Genomic DNA, 25,761 nt, shown 5'->3' with positions numbered 1-25,761 from the left:
CCCTCCCCCCACGGCCTCTGGGCCCCGCCCCCTCCCGCCTCTTCGGCCCGGGACTCCGCCGCCGTCCCCACCCCCAGCCCCGCCCCGCCTCCTCCTCCTCCTCCTGCTGCCCCTTTTGCTGGGCTGCCGGCAGGCTGGCTCACTTCGCCCTGCCCCGCGCGGGGGCTCGCTGGGACTCCTCACACCGGTAGCCCGGCCCCTCCCGCCTCCGAGAGCAGAGCTGCTTCTTTCGCCCCACCATGAGGCGCTTGAGTCGACGGCTGGCTTTGTCTGTCTTGGGGATTCTGTGGATCGCGGCTCTCCTCCTCTTCTTCGGGACCAGGAAGAAGTTGGAAGTGGTGGGACCCGAGGGGCACACCCCCAAGGTAAGCCCATGATGCCCCCCTTACTTCTGGGATAAGGCTGCGGGCGTGCCAGCAACTCCCGCCTTACCCGGAGCCTGTTCGAAGCTCTGCGGGAGAGAGAGAGAGAGAGGGAAAGACCGACAAGTTGGTTGGGATGGAGCAAACCAAGAGCGCAACGAGCACCTGCCTGGGAACCTCCCGCTCAAGTGGAGCCCCCGGGGGCTCCAACTTCTTTGCAACAGTTTCCCGGCGAAGCGGCGCGCAGTCTCGTCCGGCTTCGCACACACGAGAGAAAGAGGGCTCTTGAAACCGAGCGTGAAAGCGCCGGAGGGAGCCGGCGGGGCTTGCAACAGCAACCGCTGGCGGCTCATTCCGAGTGTCAGTGGCAGGCACGCCGCTCTCTCCACTCCGCTCGCCTCCAGGAGGGTGCTGACTGAGAGATAGCTATATATATATATTTACGTTTCACTTACCGGCGTGGCAAGCTAGGAGGTGTGTGCAATATCTATATGCCCGTGTGGTGAATTACAGGCTTCTCCTCTCTGCGTGTCAGTTTCCAAGTTGAAATGTGGCCATATATTCCTAGGGATGATCTGGCTGGTGTTCAGGCAGGCTTTCGGGGAGCGAAGGAACTGGCAGATGAATATACATACGCCCTTGCAAAACTGGACCCCAAGCTATGCTTCTGGCAGCGTGAAAGCTCAGATAAAGAGTGTTTGGGATGGGAGGCAGCCAGAAACCTCATCCAAGAAGCATGCATTCTCTCCCTTGAAGTGAAGCACTTGTTTGAAGTGTACATGGAGATTGCATTTTTCTTCCTCTCAACTTAAGGTTGGTTTTTACTGGTGATGCTGAAGCCTTTTTGTAAACGTTTGAAATGAAACCACTTCTAAAGTCTAACTGAGGGGGTTAGAAAAGGGAAAAGAGATCCTTTTCAGAGAGTAGTACATTTATCCAGTGTGGGTTTTGCATTTAAGTAAAACCTGAGAAATGCAGAAATAGACTTATTTGATGCACCACTGGTGAAAAGGACCTTAATACCTTCACAGCCTAATAGCACCTGTTGGTGCCTTGGATGGGTAAATGAGTGAAGTTTAAATTGGTTTTTGCATTTCCCAGGTCTGCAATTTGAATGTAAGACTCTCACTAGTGAGAGCATACCTTTGATTTCAGATTGGCGCTTCCGTTTTCTGCCTTGGAAGGGTGGGGGGGGGGGGGAGAAGTTCACAAGTGACACATTACAAATGATTAGATTTGAGTCCAGTAGCACCTTAGAGACCAACAGGAGTTTCTAAAGTCGAAGCTCTTCTTCTCAAACACCAGTTCAGTTTAAAAAGTCTCTCTTCTGTTTTTGGCTCCATTCACAGCATTCACATGTGCATAGAAATAATGCCAGACAGGCTCAGAGATGCTTTCATTTATTTCATGTATGAAAAGACTCCTATTGTCTTTAAAATGTTTCAGTCAAATACACAGTGCTGTTTGGACTGGTGAAATAAATGTATTTATGTGCATCTCTCTCAGAATGTATTACTTTCTAATATAAACCCATTTAATGGCATTACTCCTAAATGAGACTGTCATGGCTTAAGCTGAGGCTTGACCTAGACCAGGGGTGGCCAACGGTAGCTCTCCAGATGCTTTCTGCCTACAACTCCCATCAGCCCCAGCCATTGGCCATGCTGGCTAGGGCTGATGGGAGTTGTAGGCAGAAAGCATCTGGAGAGCCAGCATTGGCCACCCCTGACCTAGACTATACTAAGGGCATTCCTGCCATCTTTCTGTTTGGTACAAACTGACGTGTTAAGAAAGCACGCATAAAGCTTCCTTGTCATTGAGCTATCAGTCCATCAAGGTCAGTATTGTCTATGCTGCAACTGACAGTAGCTCTTCAGAGTGTCAGGCAGAGAGGTCTTCCATGTTACTTATCAGTCTTTTAACTGGAGATGCCAGGGATTGAATTGGGATCTTCTGCAGGCAAAGCAGATATTCTATCACTGAGCCTCAGCCCATGAATTTTTACTAGTGAGTGTAACTTTGAGAAAAAACCTAGTCTGTATTTCTTTGGCTGGTGATGCTTTTTGAGGTTCTTCTGGTGAGTCTTATTGGCAGTGGGTTTTTAAAAATGATTTTGAGCATGCTCCTTCAGTGCAATTGAACTTCACTGAGCTGTTCCCTGGGCAGGGTGGGGGGGGTGGGGGGGCGGGGACAGAATCAGCCTTTCAGTTTGATGGCCAGCTGATGGGTTTCTGTGGGGCATGCACTAATCCAGGTCTGCTTAAAGCTAGTTAAATTGTTGATACATTTGTGCATTTGAGGCTTGTGCAAAAAGTAGCTGCTGACAAGTCTTCAGATTATTTGTAGTGTTGTTGGCTGAAGTTTGTTTTTGGTTTTTTGGTAGGTGCCAAAGCCCTGGAAGAACTTGTTGATCCCTCCTTTATTTCAGTTCCAGCCATGACAAACTTTTACTTTTCATTGCCTCTTACATCCTTCCGGTTAGAGTGAACATGACACACTTGGGGTTCTTCCTTTGTTACAGTTTAAAAGCTCTTGTGAATTTTCTGGTCTAAAGTTTCAATAATAGGATGTCCAGTTTTCAGTGTTTGGTCACACTTTAGTGTGACCGAGGAACCAAATCTGGAATAGAATTGTGCAGTTATCATCACTGGTGGGGATCTTGCAGATGTGTGAATGTGTGTCTCTATGTGCACATTATACAGTGTGCAGTGCATTCTCCAGGGAAGTGTGCAAGCTTGCCATTCCAATGTTGGGCATTTCGTTTATTATTATTGGTGAAAGTCACAAATGCAGAGACAGAGGTATGTACTGCCAAGCTGCCTTGAGCCTTGAAATATACATGTGAATATAAACTAGATACCGTAGTTGTATTGATCATTCCTGGGTAGCATTTCAAAAAAGTGCCTAATGGAAGTGCTCTATTGTTGAATTATGGTATGAAATGTACACCAGCAACTTCAAATAACATTTTCATACTGATGTTGAAAATGGTTATATAAAGAGAGAGAGTGTCTCCTCACCTACCCTCTTACGGCTGGGTAAAGAGGAAAGTTTGGATAGACTTCTTGTTTAATTTTTTTTTGTTTTTCTTTTATGGGTTTTGCAATTGGAGGCCTGATTCTTCTTTGCCTCACAGAAGATCTAACATATACCATTATGACAAGATCTTAAAATCATGACTTGACAAATCTGCTGTTATTCCTCTGTTTTTTTATTTTGCAATGTCTGACCTAATAAAGAGTTCTGATGAACTTAAAAGCTGCACACTGTTATGCCTTATTGGCCTGGCCTTATTACATGGATTGCATTTTTTTGCTTCTTGGCTTTTACTTTTGGACTGACAGGGCTGCAAATGACTTCTGTATCTATGCAGCCAGTTATCACTGAAGAGTACACTGGGTTCCTAGTACCTACCCCAGTCCCATTGTATCCTTTAAAAGGTCCTGCTGAAGAAGAGAGAGGACTCAGTGGAAATTTTACCCAGACCTCCTTCAGTGCTCTGGCCTCGTGGGCTCTCTGTATGTGGTGATGGCTGGTCCATAGGTGCAGAAAAGGGCAGAGTTCCTGTGCCTATTATGGTCATGTAGAAGAAAGGATTTTAGCAGTTGTGGTCTTTTCACTCTGTCATGCATATATATTTTACACTTCACAGTCAGAAGTCATGCAGTTTTTTACACAAAAGTGACTGCTATGTAGGAAAACATTAATGTGTGAAGCGTCTGGGAGGTAGGATTAAATTAAGTATCTATTTGGAAGGATAGATGCTATTGAACAGTAGAAAAAGGGGAGAGTAGAGTGTTCTGCCCCTCAGCCTGAGACTGAAATTGGGAGTAGCAGGATTGTCTCTCCACCATGATGCAAACTATGAGCATGTGTACAGTCACAGATCTGGCACCTGTGAAGAATGTATTGGTTGGATCATTTTCATGGTTTAGTTCTGCACTGTGAGATGTATGTTGTAGGAACCACTCTGGGATGAGAGGGGGAAATGGCACAGGTGAACCCAAAGAAACATCATACTCCTGTAACATTATTGGGTACTTCTGTACCCCAAAAAACAGTCCTATTTTAGACTCCCTCCCCTCAGTCATTGGTTATTACGCTACATAATTGTACAACTTTTGGATTTTCTTGTGTGGAGAATTCTGGAAGTGAATGATTATGAAAGTGCTTTGTTCACCAATGCATGGAGCCAGTCTTAGAGACATGAGTGGAGAACATTCCTGGAAGAGTAGGTTTCTAAGTAATTTACTTTACTCGTCATAATGTTTCATTCTCTCAATATTTTTAAACTTACTTTTCAACAAAAAAGCACCTCCCTCAAGTAAGTTGGCATGAATCAAAATGTAATACAAATGATCTTTATTTAAATATAAAACCTCCTTGTGGAGGGCATTTCCAGCTGAGCTGTTTCTTCCTACCTCATGTGGCCCCAGGAGTGGCAGAGTGGATGTGCCACACATATTAAAACCAACATTTACTGCTTGCTTATAACCCACAATGGCTCAGAGGTAGAGCAGCTACGTTAACATGCAGAAGTTCTCCAGTGCAGTACTTGGTATTTCCAGTTAAAAGATCAAATGGAAGATGATGGGAAAGACATTTGCCTGAGACCCTGGAGAACTGCTGCCGATCAGTGTACATAATATTGACCTTGGCAGAGCAATGGTCTGACGCTGTATAAGACGGCTTTCTGTGTTCAGTGTGTTCAATGTCCAGAAAATAATGAATGGGACCAGATTTTGATTTGTGGTACTCTGGTATAAAGCTAGAAATGTTCCATTAAAATACATTGATCAGAACCCTAATTCTCCACCAGGACTTCTGGTTTTGGAGAAGACTCCTGTGAAAGATCAAGTCAGAGGCTTCTCGGGAGGGCAACCACTTTAAATTTCTCCCCAGTCACCTTCCCTCAGTCACACTCACAGAAATCCTGTCAGACCCCAAAATAATAGGCACCAGGCGGTTTTAAAATTAAAAAACCACAAAAATATTTATTAGATAACAAAAGGCTAGGAAGAGGGATCAAATAATATTTATTATAACTGTTCAATATTCACAAGGCAAATCAGTTAGCAGAATAAATCAATTATTGTTCACAGAGAATTATCAGGCCGAGGTAAAATATAACAAATCCTTCGGCAGGAGATCTTTAAAATAACACTAAACCAGGCAGGTTTCAGAATCCTACTAGATTCTACTTCAGACAGTCTGTGTCTTCTGGGCAGTCAGAATGCTGTTACTTCAGATGTTTAACCCTAACTTTGGTAATGCCAAATCATAAAAATAACAAACTTCAATCACTCTTCCATACACACACAGAGAACTCGTGACTGGTGTCAGTATATTCTCCTCACAGACCCTCTCACACTAGCTACGTTCCAGGACTCGCACCCCTCAATACCGATGCGTCTCAGCCCCACAGCTAGTCCTCTGGTCTGAGTCTTGGGTAACCCTGATGACCACCAGAATCCAGTTCTCCCCTCAGTGTATCTTTGTGTGATCTAGTTTGTACATGGAGATTGCCTGATGTGCTGGGAAAATCTCCCTCAGAGAGTTTCAAACCGTCTGAAAAAAACTCTTTCAGACAGAGACTACACCACTCTGTCTCCCACAAGGAGCCCAACCTCTCTGGCTGCTCTCAGCCCCTCATCCAGTTGGTTTTACAACTGCCTGGCCTAAGCCCACTGTCTTCACTTCAGACTCCTTCTCTGAAGACTTCTCTCAAAGACTCCCTGGGTAAGACTCCCAACCTGAGGTGATTTACTGCTAATCAAAACCTCATATGGATACTTTTTAGTTGCTCGGGCAACGTTCCAGCCAATCGCTGCAAGCCTGTTCCCCAGCTACTCAGGCTAAGTTCCTGAATTCGTCACAACTCCTGAGTACGAATTTTCTTTATATTCTGTAGTCTGCTAAATTTAGTGGATCAGTGACACAAAACTCATAATTTTAGATTACATTTCGTGGTTTTGTGAAGTCTGAAATTTTAGTCCAAAATGTTTGCATTCCCTTGCTCACCTTCACTCTTGAAAACATAAGTTTTTATTTAATAAAGGGCTTTTGTTGTTGTTCAGTCGCACAGTTGAGTCCGACTCTTTGGGCGTTTTCGCACTGATCTTAATTGGCAGCGATGTCCCTCTTCACCACGCAGGATCTGCGCGGATTTCGCACCAATTGCTGCGGAGCACCCGGAAGAGCCGCAAAGTCCCGCGGCTTTTGCGGCGCAAATGGAAACTGGTTTTTGGCGGTTTCCATTTGCGCCGCAAAAGCCACGGGACTTTGCGGCTCTTCCGAGTGCTCTGCAGCAATTGGTGCGAAATCCGTGCAGATCCTGCGTGGTGAAGAGCGACGTCGCTGCCGATTAAGGTCAGTGCGAAAACGCCCTTTGTGACCCCATGGACAAAGTCATGCCAGGCCCTCCTGTCTTCCACCATCCTCCAAAGTCTGCTCAAATTTGTGTTTGTTACATCAGCAACACTGCCCAGCCATCTCACCTTTTGCCATCCCCTTCTTCTTTTGCCTTCTGCCTTTCCCAGCATCAGGATCTTCTCCAGTGAGTGCTCCCTTCTCATTTGGTGGCCAAGGTATTTGAACTTCAGCTTCAGCATCTGACTTTCCAGGGAACAGTCTGGGTTGATTGCCCTTAGGACTGACTGATTTGATCTTCTTGCAGTCTAAGGGACTCTCAAGATTCTTCTCCAGCACCACAACTCAAAAGCATCTATTCTTCTTCGTTTGGCCTTCCTTATGGTCCAGCTCTCACAGCCATACATTACTACTGGGGATACCATCACTTTGACTATATGGACTTTTGTTGGCAGGGTGATGTCTCTGCTTTTCATTATACTGCCTAGGTTCCCCATAGCTGTCCTCCCAAGGAGCAAACGTCTTTTAATTTCATGGCTACAGTCACCATCTGCAGTGATCTTGGACCCCAGAAATGTGAAGTCTGTCACTGCTTCCATATCTTCCCCTTCAATTTGCCAAGGTGTGATGAGGCCGGATGCCATGATCTTAGCTTTTTTGATGTTGAGTTTCAAGCCTACTTTTGTGCTCTCCTCTTTCACCCTCAACAAGAGGTTCTTTAGGTCCTCCTCACTTTCTGCCATTACAGTGGCGTCATCTGCATATCTGAGGTTGTTGATGTTTTTCCCGGCAGTCTTAATTCCAGCTTGTGCTTCATCCAGGCCAGCATTCCACATGATGTACTCTGCATATAAATTAAATAAGCAGGGTGACAGTAGACATCCTTGTCTAACTCCTTTTCCTATTCTAAACCAATCAATTGTTCCATATCCCATTCTGACAATTGCTTCTTGACCCTTATACAGGTTTCTCAGGAGACATGTGAGGTGGTCTGGTACTCCCATCTCTTTAAGGACTTGCCAAAGTTTGTTGTGATCCACACAATCAAAGGCTTTAGCGTAGTCAATGAAACAAATAGACGTTAGTAATGCTTTCTAAGGCCCATTTAACTTCACACTCCAGAATGTCTGGCTCAAGGTCAGCGATTTCACTGTCATTGTTGTCAAGGACATTGAGATCCTTCTTGTATAATTCTTCTGTGTATTCTTGCCACCTCTTCCTGACCTCGTCAGCTTCTGTTAGGTCCCTACTGTTTTTGTCCTTTATCACGGCCATCTTTGCACAAAATGTTCCTTTGATTTCTCCAATTTTCTACTCCAGAAAAGATCTCTTGTCCTTCCCTTTCTATTATTTTCCTCTATCGCTTTGCATTGTTCCTTCAGGAAGGCCTCCTTATATCTCCTTGCTGTTCTCTGAAAATCTGCATTCAGTTGGGGGAATTTTTCCTTTTCACCTTTGCCTTTCGCTTTCCTTCTTTCCTCAGCTATTTGTAAAGCCTCATCAGACAGCCACTTTGCTTTCTTGCATTTCTTTTTCTTTGGGATGGTGCTGGTTGCTGCTTTCTGTACAATGTCATGAACCTCCCGTCCATAGTTCTTCAGGCACTCTGTCTATCAACTCTAGTCCCTTAAAGGGCTTAGCTTATCTTAAAAACCTGCTGAGTCTTTGTGGGGTGTGAGTCACTGTTCTTATTGTTTGGTTAGGGGAATGCAAAGATGGAATTGTTTTAAAATGCTAAAAAAATCCTCTGGGCTAGCACATGCAATTTTGGTCATATTTTAAGAGAAGGAGACACTGACAAGAGGGGTTTAGAATGAAATCACCTCCATTGCCATTGCAATCCCTCTGTGTAAAGAGGCATGTGTTAGAAATGCACCCTTTGCAACTGTAAAATAAAACTCGCTTGATGGGCATGATATACTGTATTATCCTTCAGATGAACCTTTTTCTTCCCCTTTAACACTTGCTTTAGAATTGATTCTTCATTTTACAGTTCCCTTAGAACATCCACTGAACAGTTAGAGATTTAGTTTTCCCCTGATCTCCTCTTTCCTGCTGAACTCATTACAGGCCTGGTTCAGCACTCAGTCAAATCAACAAGCCCGTCCTCCAACAGATGCAGGATTGAGTCCTAAACCTCTAAGATACACACAGGCCATGATACTGTCAACTCCATCAACCTGCCTGCTTAAAATAGCTTCTCTTTCATTTACTCTGAATTTTCCATCAAAACAGTTCAGTTCCCTGGAGATCCATCAAATCAAAGTTTTCTGGCTTTTAAAAAAAATGTATTTGATTTCTCACTTTTTTGAAACTTTTGACAATTAATATGAATTATTATGTGCTCATCCTGCTTGCAAAGACCATTATGTCACTTCAGTTAATGATTCTTGTGGGATCCCAGGTTTTTTTTTTAAGCAGCTGCACCACAGTTAATAAATCTGCACCACAGAAGGAAAGATTGGGCAGCATGGTGCAGTGCTCTGCTAGGAGAATAAGTACGGGAGTTAATACAATGAGCAGGTAGGTAGATGTGTAAATGGGGAACTAAGTAACAAATAATAGAATACCAATTATATAGCTAGATTAGCTGGTTTATGGTGAATAAAACTCTGATCAAATAAGACTTAGTCAGAATGATGCTCTGCAAATGAAATCTGTAAAGGTAATGTCCGTGTAAATCAGCTGTATTCAGGACAGATCCTGTCACTTGCTCCCTGCTGTGAGAATGGCCTTGGCTGCCCTGTTGAGGAAATAGGGATTTTTGGCCCAGAGGCTCAGCCTGGTTATTTATATAGGATTTTTTCCAGTCTCAACTCTTCTCGACTTTTCTGGGTCCTTTGTAAGAATGGTCATGGCTAGTAGAACTCTACTTTTTAATTTATGCTTATCTGTCATCCCAAAGAGGAACAGCAGAAGTCGCTATGGCATACTTCACACATGCTTTTTTTATCTTGTCAGTTGCAAGCTATGACTTGTGTGTGTAAATGAGCAATCACAGATCTAACACCACAGAAAGAGCTTCTCTATTGCTAGGTGTCATTTGCGCACATCAGGTTTTCCAGCTGAGCCAGCTGATGCATCCTGCGTCCCAAGTCATCTAAGCCTGCTTTACACATTCAGATATTTCATTTGGTTTCTCTGTGCTTGTTGGCTGACAGCTGAATGTGTAAAAAGTGATGAATGAAGTGATGTGAGGAGATACAGTGATGCAAGACAGTGAAGTGATTAAAATATCAGGCTACAATTGGTGGGCAGACCTGGGTTCTGATTCCATTCTGCCATTAAATATTCTGGGCCACTCTCTCTCTCTCTCAACCTAACCCACATCGCTACAGCGAGGATGAACCCACCTGTGTGTGTGCATGTGTGTGTGTGGTGAGCCCATATTTGCTAACCTAAGTTTCTCAGAGGATGGGTGGGATGGAAATGTAACAAGAAAGGTGGAGAATAAGATATAGTACCATAGTGCTTCCATACATGTAATGGATCATTCACACACATACTTTGTTGGTTCAAGCCAAAGGATCTCTGACAGGTGGGCTGGGAAATGTGAGCCAATTCCAGTTATTGCAGAATAGACTGTAGTGGGCTGTGTATATTTGACATAAATCAGTTTGTGAGTGATATTCATGCATGTGTGAACCAAACATATGTATGCAGGTTTCCCTAAATTGATTATTGCTTAACAGACTACTGAGATAAATAATCATTTAACCTCACTGAAGTTCTGTGATAGTTTCATGTCTTGCAATGGACTCTTTCATATTGTAGATTGTTGGTGTTGAAAGGTTGGCTAGCTCTTTCTAGTTTTAAGAACTGTGAATTCTCTGAAGAAACCCGATCCCAGTTCTTCAGGCAATTTCTTGGCTGAGCTAATTATATTAGTACAGGCAACTTTCCTCCCCCAAGCATAAATACCTTCTTGGCTACCATTGGAAATTTCTTCCAATTTAGTAATAAAAATACTTAGCCTCTTTGTGGCAAATTTTAAATTTTCACAGCACTACACATATTAGTAATCTACAATCTTGTTAAGTGGTCAAGGATTAACCCCATAGTGCTGTTGGGAAGAATCAGAAGGCTGAGAGCATAATATTTTCCCTATGGTCTCAATGGTGGAGGTGAGATTTTATATTAGTTAGTGGAGTGTTCTTTGTCCACAGCCTATAAATATGTTGAAGAAGCAACTCTTATAACCATTTCATGCTGTTGAAACTTTCCTCCCTCTCCAAGACCTTGGCTATGAAATATTAGGAATATCTACTTCAGCCTCATTAAGAGAAAACTCAAAAGCCCATCTCTGAAATGAGGCCTCTGGTAGAGAATTACTCAGCTGATGATACCACCCCATGTGGCATCTGAACAGTCTACTTCTGAAGCCTAATGAGATTTCGCTTTCCACCATGCCAACAAAGCTCTTAGTGTTTCACATTGTTCATTGATATAGTTGAAAGAGCTCATGTTCAGGGGAGTAAGCAGCACACCGATGAGCTCCTGGGAGAAGCTGCGTGGAAGCTGAGTTTCAGCTGGCTTGCAAATTGGGTCTGAGAGTTTGGGATATCGATGGCCTCTGCCAGTACAGTGTGGCTGCAGTCACTGGCACTGAGGTTTAAGGCTGAGGTGTCAAACTCATTTGTTAAGAGGGCTGGACCTGACATAAATGGAACTTTGTGGGGCTGAGCCATGCATGTCCTAAAATGTAATGCCAGATAGCAGAGATATAGACTTTATAGAGGACACAGGCCAAACACAATTAAATATATCAATTTAAACTTAAAATACAAACATGCTTAAAACTCTTGCAATACTTTGTTTAAAATGGAAAGGGGGGTAGTGGGACTTTGCACTTCAATTTTAAAAATAAAACATCAAGAAAAAGCACAAAGATTATAACAAAAACTTTAAAAAATAAAATTCTCTCAGCCTGGAAAAACATGAAATGGCAAGGCATTACAAACTCCTCACGTGCCCCCCCACCGGGTCTACTCAGGTTAGCAATGGCTCTCCAGTGTCATATCTCCCTCTGGCTGCGGGTTCCCAAGTTAGAGTACTCACTAGGCATTAATTCTCCACTGAGAAGAGACAAAGCTGGCTCAAGGCATCAACGCTTGGTTTCCAAGGGCACAACTCCAGGAGCTTCAGCTGGCCACAGGAATGCTGGGAAGTTCCTTTCCATTGAAACACGTAGACAGAGTTGCAAAGAAAATGTGGAGTGGATTTTCTGTTCATCTCTGCTCTGTCCAGAAGCCGGAGTGGGAAATCCATTCCGCATTTTCTTTGCAGCTTTGCTTTCAGCTTTAGCCTCTGCAAAGAGAAGGCAGAAGGAGCTGGGAACATAAGAACATAAGAGAAGCCATGTTGGATCAGGCCAATGGCCCATCCAGTCCAACACACTGTGTCACACAGTGGCCAATATTTGTGTGTGTGTGTATATATATTTGTGTGTGTGTGTGGCAATGAATTCCACATGTTAATCACCCTTTGGGCGAAGAAGTACTTCCTTTTATCCATTTTAACCTGACTGCTCAGCAATTTCATTGAATGCCCATGAGTTCTTGTATTGTGAGAAAGGGAGAAAAGGACTTCTTTCTCTGCTTTCTCCATCCTGTGCATTATCTTGTAAACCTCTATCATGTCACCCCACAGGCGACGTTTCTCCAAGCTAAAGAGCCCCAAGCGTTTTAACCTTTCTTCATGGGGAAAGTGTTCCAAACATTTAATCATTCTAGTTGCCCTTTTCTGCACTTTTCCCAATGCTATAATATCCTTTTTGAGGTGTGGTGACCAGAATTGTACAAAGTATTCCAAATGAGATCGCACCATTGATTTATACAGGGGCATTATGATACTGGCTGATTTGTTTTAAATTCCCTTCCTAATAATTCCCAGCATGGAGTTGGCCTTTTTTATTGCAATCACCCACTGTCTTGACATTTTCAGTGAGTTATCTACCACGACCCCAAGATCTCTCTCTTGGTCAGTCTCTGCCAGTTCACAATGCATCAACTTGTATTTGTAGCTGGGATTCTTGGCCCCAATGTGCATTACTTTGCACTTGGCCACATTGAACCTCATCTGCCACATTGACGCTCACTCACCCAGCCTCAACAGATCCCTTTGGAGTGCCTCACAATCCTCTCTGGTTCTCACCACCCTGAACAATTTCATGTCATCTGCAGACTTGACCATTTCACTGCTTACTCCCAATTCCAGATCATTAATGAACAAGTTAAAGAGCATGGGACTCAGTACTGAGCCCTTTCGGCACCCCACTGCTTCACCTGGCTCTAATGAAAATGGTGCAGCATATAACCATTTATGTTGTTCTATACCAGACTTTTAGATTCCATACTCTCAGCCATCTTGGTTCTCCTGCAAGCAAAAGGTGGTTAACACTAAAACACTCCTGGTTATAATTTGATTATTCATATGATTTCTGTTTTTAGGATTCTGGTGAGCTAGAGCTGAAGATTAGAAAACCTGCTTGTTTGCTTTTTTAACCTGGGCTCACCTCTTTCCTATGCTTAATCTAATCTTCTTTGCTCTGAGAGTTTCCTTAATCTCTGCTTCTGTCTCTCCTCAAATTACCTAATCTGTCATCTTCAATATTTCCTTAGCCTCATTCGTTTCAGTTTCACTCATCTGTTCTTTACCCCCCCCCCCCCGCCACAACCACTCCAGCCATCCAGTCAGCAAGTTTCTTACCATATTCTCCTGCTGCTGTTGCTGTGTTATGTACCTTCCAAGCAGCAAGCGCAGCCTCTTGTGGGACACCAGACTGCTTACTGGGTGTTTTGTTTTAAGCAATATTCTCACCCAATATTATTGGAACCTGTATGGTGTGTGTGTGATAGATTGTATTATTTTCTACTGCCTGGAGGACCAATTGGGTCAAAAACGGCAGGACATAAATATTTAAATAAAATAAAACACTGCTGTGCCACAAAATCTAGTCTACTCTCCTTACCCCTCAGGGTACTCAGATCTGCTTAGACAAGTTGTTTATATAGGGCAAATTCCCTGGCCTGTCTGATGCTGTTGTCCAGACAGCTATTGCCATAGCCCCTTGCATTTTGCAAAAGAATGGATCGAATCCTAATTGTACAGCTGAGAAAGCGTTCTTACCTTTTACTTTTGGAATCCTTGAGATCTCTCAGGGAATGAATCTATCAGAATGGTGTGTTTGGCTGCTAGTGTCGAGCATGCACCTAATCAGGTGAGCCAGTTAGCCAGCAAGGAATTAGCATGAGGCCAAACTAATTCTGTCTGCTGGATAGCTTATGAGGGACTGTAACTACTACAGCAGTTTTGTATGTCTGATCTACTGAGCTTCTAGTAGTAATCTGCAGCTGCTGTGGAAGCACTACTTAACTTCTATATAATGCCACCCACCCCACTCCCACTATTCTAGGTATGTGAGGAGAATGGGAGTACCCTGAAGGTAAGAGAGATTAATGGTTTTATAACATGTCTGCAGTTCTTATTGACATATATATATATATATATATATATATATATACACACATACATATACATACACACACACACATACACACACAGAGAGAGTTAACATTTCTCTGTCACTCTGAAAAGCAATCCATTGCTCCTTTGCCTAAGGGCTTGTTCACACATTACACTAGTAGGTTCTGGGGGGAAATTCCCTTGACTTTCCCACATCATATTTAGGCCATTTAAATCAATGTCATTTTGGTTCATTATTTCTCAGTGTGATCTCTTTTGGTCACAGAAATGATGTAGATTAATATGCCTGTGAGCATGTAGTGTTAAGGGTCACATAAGAATGAGAGACGGCCTTGCTCTAAGAAATGGACATGGGAAATGGCCTCAGATATCATTACGTTGGGGTAAAATTCAGCAGCAGAAAATTCAAGAATCCTGACTTTCTGCAACCTATTCTCACTGCTGGTGGGGAGAGGAGTGGGGTGGGAGTAGGGGGCTCCAAAGCAGCACAAATAACTGTTTAGCTTCCTTCTCAATTACAAAACAAAACACAGCAAAATTAATAATGTAATTACGCTGAGGCAATAATGATATGCTGGATTAATCACAAGCAAATTCCCAGATTAGTGCGTTAGGAATGCACACAGTTGGCTTTTCAGGCTGCATTTAGCCGACAAATCCCATTCCCAAAGCCTAGGCTGAGACTATCACCAGTGGGTGGGTGGTCACTGGAAAGAGGAAATAAGCGAAGATAGATGCTGTAAACTGGGCTTTTGGGTAACCGTACTATTGTCACATACAGATTTAGCTTGTGTCTGTAGCCTCAGGGCTCTTGGGTAACCAGGTCATATTTTTATAGCTGTCTGGTCTGACCACCTGCCACATTGGTCCCTTACTTTCTGAGTTTTTTGCAAGAATGGCAAACTTTAGCAGCTGGATGAGCTATCACCTGGGTAGTATTAGAAGACAAGAACCTGCTTATATGTGAATATGATAGGTTCTCAGGCAGACATGTAACTAGCCAATTGGATTTTTGTATTCTGTAGCTCATGCCCCATATGTTGCTCCATCATAGCAGGCAGGACTGGGAAAAAATAGTTGAAAATAACTATTCTTACCAGATAACTGGTAAGATACCTGTAACCAATTTTTAGAAGAAAGCAACAGATTTTTAGGTGCCAGTCTTACATAAATCCTTCCAGTTTCTAGGTGCTAGTGAGAAATCTTTGAGTGCCTGAACTACTAGGCCTTTACAATTTTTTGTACTTACAAGTCATTTTTCAGGACTTTCTTATTGGCATCATTGGCTCTGCAAAATGCAAGGGGGAGTGTGTCAAATGGAAAAGTACAGATTACTTCATAGGCTGTATTTGGACATCATTTTCAATTGATATTAAGCCAACATCTGTACAAACTTGTTGCTGGATTTGCGTGTGTACCTGCCCACTCCCTTCTCACACAGAGATTCCTGGTTCTGGACATGCATGATATGCTATTCCAGATGCCTGGGCTAGCTGGAGTTACTTTCTCCCTTCTTCAACTGGAGTTCTAAGTCTGAATGAAGCCCTGGTTGAGAATCTGGGATTCTTCATATGAGAAGAGGAGAGAGGAATGTGGAGCAAGGGCATATGGAGGCCCAGCAACAGTATGTCATCCTGAAGTGATGTCCAAAACAGGCTGTAATCTTAATTTTCAAAAATACCAAGGGTATTCATCTGTGGGCAACAGAGTGTGAAGGCACCAATTGAGGTTGAAGAGGTAGCGGACAGGGAAAAGGAAGCTGCTCCATCCTTCTCCTGTCTTCTAACATTTTTCCTTGTTAAGTGGCAGGGGGTGAGACATAATAGGAAATGGGAGAAGACCAGCCCAAAATTGTCTGTCCTCTAGCTTGCAGGGTGCCTCACAGCTGTGGGTCCTCCCCTAGGCCTCATTTCATGCTGTGCCTGCTCTTGATCTAAGCAGAAGGAGCATGAACATCCATGCCCCAAGGGTGGATGCGGTTTTGTGGCCTGGTGTAGCTTGTCTGCTGAACATGAAAAGCATGACTAGCCTAGCAGTGTCTCACTAATCCAATCTAAGAAGTATGGAACATTGTTTACTGTTCTCTAAAAGAGCAATGCCTCTTTGTGGATGTTATTTTTAAAGAAGTGAATTTAAAGAAAGCAATGTACTCACCATGTCCTCTGGCTATCATGTTAGTCCTACTTAAATTGAAAGAGGAATTGTTAATGTTCAGCTGCAGTGGCAGATGAACTTATGCAGAGCTTCTTGGAAGTTGCAGAGTCTTTAGTATTTGCCACAAAAACCAAACAAATAAAACCCTGTGTGCAACCAAATTAAAAAGCAGTGTGTCATTGGCATGAGGTATTTTTAGCCCTTGGACTCCTCAGATCCAGTTTTCCATAACCACAGAGGACATCCAAGTCATTCCATCATGTCTTATGGTTTCTTCTCTTCACCATCAGGTCTCCATAATTTATGACCCATCAAGTCTGGTGCTGTAGCCTTACAGGCTGCCATGACCATTTTAATTTGATAGTGGTTTTCAATTTGAAATGTTTGAAAATATGTTTGTCCCGTTTTATTGCCCTATTTTGTTGTTGGATTTTTAGCCAGTAAACTGCTGTGGAAATTTTGGGTGAAAAGTGAGTTAGATCAGTTTTAAGAAATAACACTGTCTGTAGATTGCAAAACTAGAAGTTTTATTGAGGCCCTGGTATACTGTATATAGCTGGAATGATAGTGTTAAGTTTGATGTGCCACAGGTAATCCACAGGTGCCCTATATGTTAAGCCACTTTACTTCCTTGTGGCCTGAAATCTAAATTAGCAGTAGCCTCAGTCATTAACACTCCAAGCTGAAGAGCTTGGACCTTCCTTCTTCTGTTGCCTGATTCAGGAACAAATCTGATGTCAGTAGGTGGCAAGGCGGGGCAGTTGCTAGGGTCTGAAGGCTGCCTGAGGGCTGACTGCAGCACTTGTTAACAGGACCAAGTGAGCATTCCCATAGAGATGCCATGCATTTTGCGACAAGCATATTGAACAGTCATACATACATTGTAGTCATCATACATATTTCAGCCAGACATCCGTCTTGGAATTAAGCCTACACTAACCACACCTTCTCGAGGAGCATGACAAGTCTGACTGTGCAGTGAAAAAAGCAGGAGTCAAGTTGCACCTTTAAGACCAATCAATTTTTATTTAGAACATAAGCTTTCGTGTACTCTCTTCCTGGTGTCATGGTTGGTTAGATCTGCTAAATGATGTGAGGGGAGACCTATGCCTTCCATAAGGCTGTGTGAAAATGAGCACATGTGAAATAATGTTGATAACACAAATTTATATGAATATCAAATGACTTGCATTTAAAAATGTTTACTTGAAGGCTACTGTGGTGTGGTGAGAGTGTTGGGAGATGCAGGATGAAATCTGTACTCTGCCATGGAAGCTTGCTGAGTGACCGTAAGCCTGTCACAAGTTCTTAGCCTCACCTACCTGACCGAGTTCTTACGAGGATAAGATGGAGGAGAGGAAGAAACAATTGGGCAGAATAGTGGGATATAAGTGAAGTAAATAAGTAAATGCCTGCAATGTTTGGCTGGCTGACTATTTAGTTGCTGAGGGACATACAATAACAACTGGCCTCTGAAGGCAAGGCAGGGGTTACATAGGAATGCCACTGGGGTCTGTGTGAATGTGCATATATGAAACATTGCCAATTGTTCTGCACTGAATACTTTGAAAGTTACCTGACAAATGGACTTTAACTGCTCATCAATGGCAAACTTATTGACGGACAGGTGGCTTCCTGTTCATGTCCAGTGAACAGATGGTGAGCTAAACCAAACTTTCTGACTTTCCCTTCCACGTCCTTAGTGAAGCAGCAGCTGTAGAGAGGACAGAACAGGCTGGTGGGAAGCAGCAACCTGCCCTGTCCTCAACAGAGCAGCTGCCACAAAAAGGATGGAGCTATCTTAAAGAGGAATTATATAGGCACATCACATACGACTCTCAATACAATAAGAAAATATAAGAATTAACATTGGATTGTTAGTCACTACAGGCAAAATCCCATGTAATCTGACCTGCCTCACTTTATAACAGCCCATGAAGAGCTCATAGCCAACACTACAAGAACTCAAATCTGTGCTAGGTCAGACCAGCCTGACTTGGGCAAACCTCTAGCTTGGCACACCCAGCTAGCCAGCTGGGCAGCCAAAGAACCAGCATAGAACAGCTGGTCTTTTCAGAGCTGCATGCAAAATCTTCCTCTCTGCTGAGAGTCTGTTCCAGTCTTTTAACTATTTTATAAGCAGGTTCAGTGCTTTCTGAAATGCTAAAAAGCTCATGTGTGACCAGAGTGATGATCTGTTAAGGAGTCCCTCTACTCAGTTTTGGTCTTGTAGTGAATCTTTGTGATGCTGTCTTCCATGTACTGGTTTTCTGACCTTACCAGAGCATTGGACAAATGGCCATGTTCCTTTGGCACGTGACCCCGTAAATTTGTGTTGCTTGTATGTGCCTGGAATAGAATTGTTTTGCTGCTCAGCGTTTTCAAGGCAAAAGCAGCTGATGCACAGACAATGGTCAGAGGCAAGGAAACTTCAAAATGGTGGCACTGTCTTGATCAGGCTGAGTATACTGGATATACTGAATATTCTGTGCCCCATATGCTTTGCTTAATTGCCACGTCAGTTAATTACCTACTCCCAAAATAAACATATTTATCATACTGAGAATATGAGGAGTTATTTTCATTCCTGTTATCCCCCCAAAATGCAAATTTGTGTCAATGGGCTCTGCTGGCCCACTGCCAAGGAAACAAAACTCACAGAAGCCTTTCAGGCCCCAGCAGGAGTCCCCACAGAGTCCACTGCAATTGACTTTTCAGAACGGTTTGCTGTTGCAGCTGAGCTTCAGACTGAGATGAAGCCTCTTCTGCTGTGTGTGGGGGTGGAGGGTGGGGGGGAGCAGGATTTGTCCAAACAACTCCAAAAAGGTACATGGCTAAGAAATGTCATCCAGATCATCCACATACAGTAGAGAATATGGAAACTTTCTTTTTAATTTGTCCTCTTGCCTCATGAACTTCACTTGTGGCCTTTCTTTTGGCCTTATGTGGCTATGGGATTGGTGTTTTGAAAAGTCAACAGGGGAAAAAAGACAGGCCATGTTGTCCTTGGCATTTTGTCCTTGCCAGGGAAAGAAAAGCCAAAGGTATTTTCTCTCTCTCCACAGCAGTGTACCTTAGGTAAACTAATAGCCTGTGAAAATCATAAAAATGCATGTTAAGTAAATTTTTGTAATTTTGGTGTAGTGGTTAGAGTTTTGGACTAGGATCTGGTTGGCTCAAGTTCAAATCTCCATTGTGCCATGGAAGATGCTGAGTGACTTTGGGCTGGTCACACACTCTCAGCCTAAGCTATCTCACAGGGATGTTTTGAGAATAAAATAGGCAGGTTATGAATGATTAATAAATAAGAAACTTCTAAATGTTACACTTTACAGCCCCTGGGCTCCAGTTTAAAGGGGAGGAATCCAGATTATCATGTGTGTAAGGGGAATGGTTCTGACCCCCTCCCCCCAGGATAGCCAGACATGGACCTGCCAACCATTGGGAGATGTGAGGGGGCAGGATAGGCATCCCAAATCCCCCGCTTGGCCTGGGAACCCCCGGTATGGAACCTTCTCCCCCCGCTGGCCAAAAATCTGGAAAGCGGGGGGGGGGGGGTAGGGGTCCCAACCCTCCCGCTTTAGCGGGGGACCCCAGGTTTCCGAGCCTCTTCCCCCGCTCCCCCCCCCAAACGGAAGCGGGGGGAGAAGCGGCGTCCTCCTGCTGCTGCTGCTGGCGGCGTCGGGGGCTGCCGGGGAGGATGCTGGGGGTGAACAGCATCACCAGCGGGGGTTGAGGGGGCCGCCTGCGCTCGCGATCCATGTGCTCCTCATCGGCTGCTGTGCTGCTGGAGGCGGCTGACCACGCGGTCGGTGTAAAGGACGGGCTTGAGGGTGCGCGAGCACTGCGGCCAGCCGTAGCAGAAGGTCTCCACGCCCCGCCCGTTGCGCCCGTAGCGCTCGCGCACCCTCAAGCCCGTCCTTTACACCGACCGCGTGGTCAGCTGCCTCTAGCAGCACAGCCGCCGCCGCCCCCCCAAGTCTCAGCAACCCCAGGTGAGTAAGCGCCCTGCCCTGCCCCGCCGTGGCACGGGAGGGAGGGAGGCCGGGGGGATGGAGCTGCCGAGGCCGGTGGGTTGTCCTTGCCGCCCTCCCTTCTCTGCTGCCTTCGCGGCTTCCCCGAGACGGGGCGGGCGGCTTCTGCAGCCCCACACCCTCCTCGGAGGCCCAGTTGCCCAGTGGTGTTTCCTGCAGAAACTGCCGGAAGAGCAGGGCCGCCTCTTCTCGGCTTCATTTTAGCTGCTCCTCCGAGATGGGCTCAGCCTGAGCCTATCTCGGAGGAGCAGCTACGGTGAGCGGAGAACAGGCGGCGGCAGCCGTCCCCCCTCCCCCTAGCTCCACCCCAGTGTCTCCTGGCTCCACCCCCAAAGTCCCCAGATATTTCCGAAATTGGACTTGGCAACCCTAGGGGGGGGAATGGCGGCCCTTCCCCCCCCAGCAGCTTTTCGCCCCTTCCCTTCCCACCCTTGAGGGCAGCCCAGCCAGCGGCTCCAGAGGCGGCGGCGGCGGGTGCGCCTCACTCCCGGCTGGCTGCCCGCCGCTGCTGCTAGAGGCGAGCCGCAGCGCTTCCCTGGGGCCCTGCCTCCTGCCTTGCCCTCGCCTTCAGTGGCTGGAGGAGCGCCGGTCAGGCCGCGCGGGGACCAAGTGGTGGCCTCCCTGCAGCCTTCGCTGCTCAGCCAGGCCGGGGGGGGGGTGGGGACCGGAGAGAGCCAAGGCGCCGGGAGCGGAGTGGAGTCCGGCTGGGAAGGCGGCACGCAGCCGGGCTGGCCCTGCGGCTGGAAGGCTCTTGTTGCGCTGAAGAGGGAAGGTGCGGTGCACCGGCCCATTTGGAGAGCCTCGGTAAAGGGCGGTGGGGGGCCGGGGAGGTCAGCTCCAGCCAAGATGGGAAATGCCTAGAAATGCGCGGGGTGTGGGGGGGTGGGGTTTGCTTCAGGTGGAGAACAAAAGTCCTCCTCGGCCGGACCTAAGCCCCCCCCCCCTCCGGGAATCTGGACTTTGGGAATTCTTTGTAGTTCTAGGGAACTGCCTACATGCCCTCACTGGCTGGCCTGCAGGACATGACAAAGATTTCTACAGTTGGGCGGGGGGGGGGAGAAGGGCTCGGAGGAGAATATTCCCTCTTGGGGGGAGGGGGTTGCCAGCTGGGTGAAGGGAATTCCTGGAGATGTGGGGGGGTGGGGGGTGGGAGGCTGTTTTTTGAGGTAGAGGCACCAAAATTTCAGTATAGCATCTAGTGCCTCTCCCCAAAATACCCCCCAAGTTTCATAAAGATTGGACCAGGGGGTCCAATTCTATGAGCCCCAAAAGAAGATGCCCCTATTCTTCATTATTTCCTATGGAAGGAAGGAATTGAATAGGTGTGCTGTCCCTTTAAATGTGATGGCCAGAATTCCCTTTGGAGTTCAGTGATGCTTGTCACAGCCTTGATCTTGGCTCCACTCCTAATGTCTCCTGGCTCCACCCCCAAAGTCTCCTGGCTCCACCCCCAAAGTTCCCAGATATTTCTTGAATTGGCCTTGGCAACCCTAGGGCAGGAACATGGAGGGACTGCTGTTGGTGACATCATGATATGACTTCTGTCTTTTCCGTAGAGTTTTCTGTGATTCCTAGAGGATTGATTTCACTTCCAAATTTTCCCCAGAAGTAATGTTGCACCATCTGGCCAACTGCTAATTTTTTTTGTTTATTTTTGAAATGGCAGTGGGAAATGGGAGCTAGGGGTGGAGCATCTCTTGTTCCCAACTGCTTTTATCTCCTTCTAATGAAAATATACATGTGCCTATAAGTTTTCCACAGTAGGACAAAAGCAAATGGGGCAAAGAGATCTGCATCTTTAAAATGGGATGAGTAGGAAGGGTCGGATAGTTTCTCATCCCCTCTTCTCACAACACTCCAGTTCCACATTAAGCTGAACCTGAAGACTAAGCTCATTTTCTGGTTACATTAGATTAAAACTAATCTTTCAAAAGGTGCTAGCTTCTTTTTTGGTCAGGCCTGGTTTGAACCAAGTTCTTCAAGTCAGATCACAGGCTTGTGTACTGACTTTGCTAGTTTTCTGAAAAATCTTAAGAGGATGCATTAAATACCAGCACAAAAGTTTCTGTAATGTGAACAGAACCTGGCTGATGATCTTTTTACTTATTTCAGTTGCTGTAGTTTTTGTAGCAACCAGTCGAGCGTAGGCATTTAACACAGATTAAACCGATGGTCTGGGCTCTGAAAATTAATTTCTTGGTGCATTAATTTAGTTGCCTATTCCAATATCAACACCACTTTGTTGGTTAGACGAGGCCTGATTCTGTGTTGGAAATGTTTTTGTTGATTTTTGTGGCCAGACCATGTTGTTCAATGATACAAGTCTTGCAGGCATTAAGGGCAGGAGAATACTGTTGAGTGCTCGCAGCAGTAAGAAAGTAACAATGCATACCTGTGTCTTGGATCAAATCCCTTCATTTGAATTTTATGTTTCACTGTGTTTTTGAAAAGTCCAACGAAGGTTCTGACTCGTGGACTACCGGTGAAGAAATCTGCCAAATAGGACACTGTATTCTCTGCTATGCTCATGATGATCATCTGCAGCTAAACTTTAACTGTAACTAAAGTCTCCCCTTAAGTCCAAGGTCCACTGCCAAACTATTTTACTTTTGCAGCATACAAACCAGGCCCCCACATTCTATCACCATTTAGTACTCAGGTTTGGTCAAGCAACTTTGTCAGCTGGGATAATGAAATGCTCAAGACAAATTGTGTACAGCCTGCATTACTCAGGGTTGTTTAATTAATCTATTGACTGTGCATCAGCTATCTCTTTGCAATATCTGAAAAACAATAGGCTGTAAATGAAAACTCTGTTAATTTTTCATTGGTAATTACAAGGAATGAATTTTACCCCATTACGCTTCATTATGGCTTCATGTTGCAGCTGTGAGTGATAGGGGCATAAATATTGATTGAACAAGGCCTATTTGTGTTACAAAGCGATGAGCATAGGGTGTTCAGGGACCAGACATTGTTTTGCACTTGTAACAAAAGGGGGGGGGTGGTTAAGGGGAGGGGAGAGAACAGCAGTTGCTTAGATGAACTCCTGTAAATCTTAGTAGCAATTGGAAGTTCCTGTTCATTTGGCTCCTTCAGAAGAAATGGCATGGGGGTGGGGATGGGGGAAGAATGGTTTGATTTTTAGCCGTGATATTAAAAGGTCAGAAAGGATCTCAAACTCTGCCGTCTCTGTTCAAAACTACTTGATGGTGCTGGATTAAAACCATATCCATCCAAAATTATGATTGAAGGAAAGGAAGCAGCAAAGGTATTGCTTTTCAGTGTGCTGCCTTCCCCTTGTTCCTTTCTGTCTTTATCTGCCCTGGGGGAGAAAACTTAATCATGCGCAGGCATTTCCCATTGATGTTAAATCCTGTTGGATCTGCCAAACTAAAAGTACTTGACTTGGTTCAGGTCCACATTGGAAGATTAAAGTCTTCAGACTAAAGGGCCATGAACAAACAGTGAGAGTTTAAGGGTCTTTCTTGTGCCTGGTCTTTGGTGTGGTTTATGTTTGGCTTTCGATATATATATTTGGCTCATAATTATACTAGCCTCACAACTGCCCTGTAAAGTACAATATGCTGAGAGAGGGGGTGTGATCACATGAGAGACTTGGTGGGGCAGTATCCTGGCTCTGAAAAAAACGACTCTCTTTGGTCCATGTCGTGGCATTCACACAGCCCCACCCTGCTACCAGGAGAGGCATGGGCTGCACATGTGCAAGTGGAGCTTTCAGACTGCTCATGCATGTGCAGGGTGGGTGCATCGTGTGCTCCAGATGTTCAGACAGCCAGAAAATGTGCCCTGCATATGTTTTAGAGGTTTTCTACTGGGAACTATTTATTCTGGTTCCAGCCTGTCCTAGGATGAGGTAGGTACGGGTGGGACCCAGGGCGCAGATGTGATCGTTCACATTAAATCTGAATAGGAGGCATGGCTAGGTTGGGTCAAATCTCTCATATGATCGCATTCAGAGTAACTGATGCAAAGTCATTCAGTGAGCTTCTCATCTGAGTGGGAATTTGAACCCAGTTTTATCCTGTCACTCTGTTCACTGTCCAGTGGTGGTGCTTAATCCCACTGCTGTGGTAGGAAAAAGACACAAAACAACATGGTATCATCAGGGCTTTTTTTGAGCAGGAACGGACAGGAACACAGTTCCGGCTGGCTTGCTGTCAGGGAGTGTGGCCTAATATGCAAATAAGTTCCTGCTGGGCCTTTTCTATTAAAAAGCCCTGTGTGAAACAATGGTGACATCAGGGGGTGTGACCTAATATGCAAATGAGTTCCTTCTGGGCTTTTTCTCCCCCAAAAGCCCTGGGTATCATAATAATGAGTTAGGAGAAGGAACGCTTGGCACACAGCGGTTATTTTCAGTGCATATTTGCAGCTATTACCAAGTGTGATCCTTAATCTGGAAGTGTTTATGTTCTAAGGATAATGTGGCTACCAAGTTAGGGACCTTTTCCAGGCTGTGCTTTGTCCCAAAGAGTGCCCCTTTCAAATTCCCTGCAGCTTAAAGTGAATTCGTCTCTGTGTTCCATGTTAATGGCACTTGAAAGATCACCAGTTGTCTCTCCATTTTGAGTAATTTTGTATTTATTTATTTTACAAAATTTATACTGTCCTCACAAGGGCCATGTGACATGAAACAACATGGCTGAACATACCACGACATCTTCCATGCATGAAATTAGGCAGATGGGGAAGGTGTCTCTGAGGTGACAGTGTGGCACTGATTGGTCTGACAGATGTGAGCTCACACAACATGAAATGCTCTGGTATACCATGGCCCCACCATGACTTTCAAATAAGTCCTGCTCTATCTCTTGATGAGCTCATGTGCTTAGTGATTTCCTGTTAAGACTCCTGTAGCAGCTCCTGAACCGAAAGTGGCATGGTTTGTAGGGGGGGTGGGATATATTTAATTGCTGCTTAGTAAGCAAACGAGTTAAGTGCTGCTTGCAAAATGAAAGCACTTAGCTGGAAGAGAGGGGAAAGAGGGAGAAAGTAGTCTTTTGCATGGCATGGGAAATGGATTGATTGCAAATCCTCCCAAGCAACATCTGGTTGACACTCTCCTCTCCTCCATCACCCTCTTAGATAAGAAGGGCCTGCAAGAAACAAACAACACTTTGGGGATATTTTGTACTTAACCTGTTTCAATTAATACTCAATACACTGCACCTTCTGCGTAATTCCCCTTGCACCATAAACTACAGTTCATGCACAATATTTCTTCCTCCCCCTGCCATTCATTGTGCAGCAGCTACAGCCCCGTAATTGGTTTTATTGCACCAAATGCTACATTGCCCTATTGCAGGAGGTTTTTTTTAAAAAAGAAAAGCAAA

At 44.9% G+C, this 25,761-nt stretch overlaps 1 protein-coding gene across 2 annotated transcripts in view; it reads left to right on the top strand.

Moving 5' to 3' along the window:
- Positions 1–236: 236 nt before the first annotated feature.
- Positions 237–25,761, top strand: part of GALNT14 (polypeptide N-acetylgalactosaminyltransferase 14) — a 392,734-nt gene continuing 367,209 nt past the window's right edge. For both annotated transcript variants that reach the window (XM_060245496.1, XM_060245487.1), the window contains exon 1: positions 237–365. In XM_060245496.1, coding sequence (XP_060101479.1) covers positions 240–365 — 126 coding nt within the window. In that variant the 5' untranslated portion in view covers positions 237–239. The remainder of the gene's footprint in view (positions 366–25,761) is intronic.

This window comes from Heteronotia binoei, chromosome 1 (genome assembly GCF_032191835.1).
Source record: "Heteronotia binoei isolate CCM8104 ecotype False Entrance Well chromosome 1, APGP_CSIRO_Hbin_v1, whole genome shotgun sequence".
NCBI lineage: Eukaryota > Metazoa > Chordata > Lepidosauria > Squamata > Gekkonidae > Heteronotia > Heteronotia binoei.
This window is presented reverse-complemented; position numbering and strand designations above follow the sequence as displayed.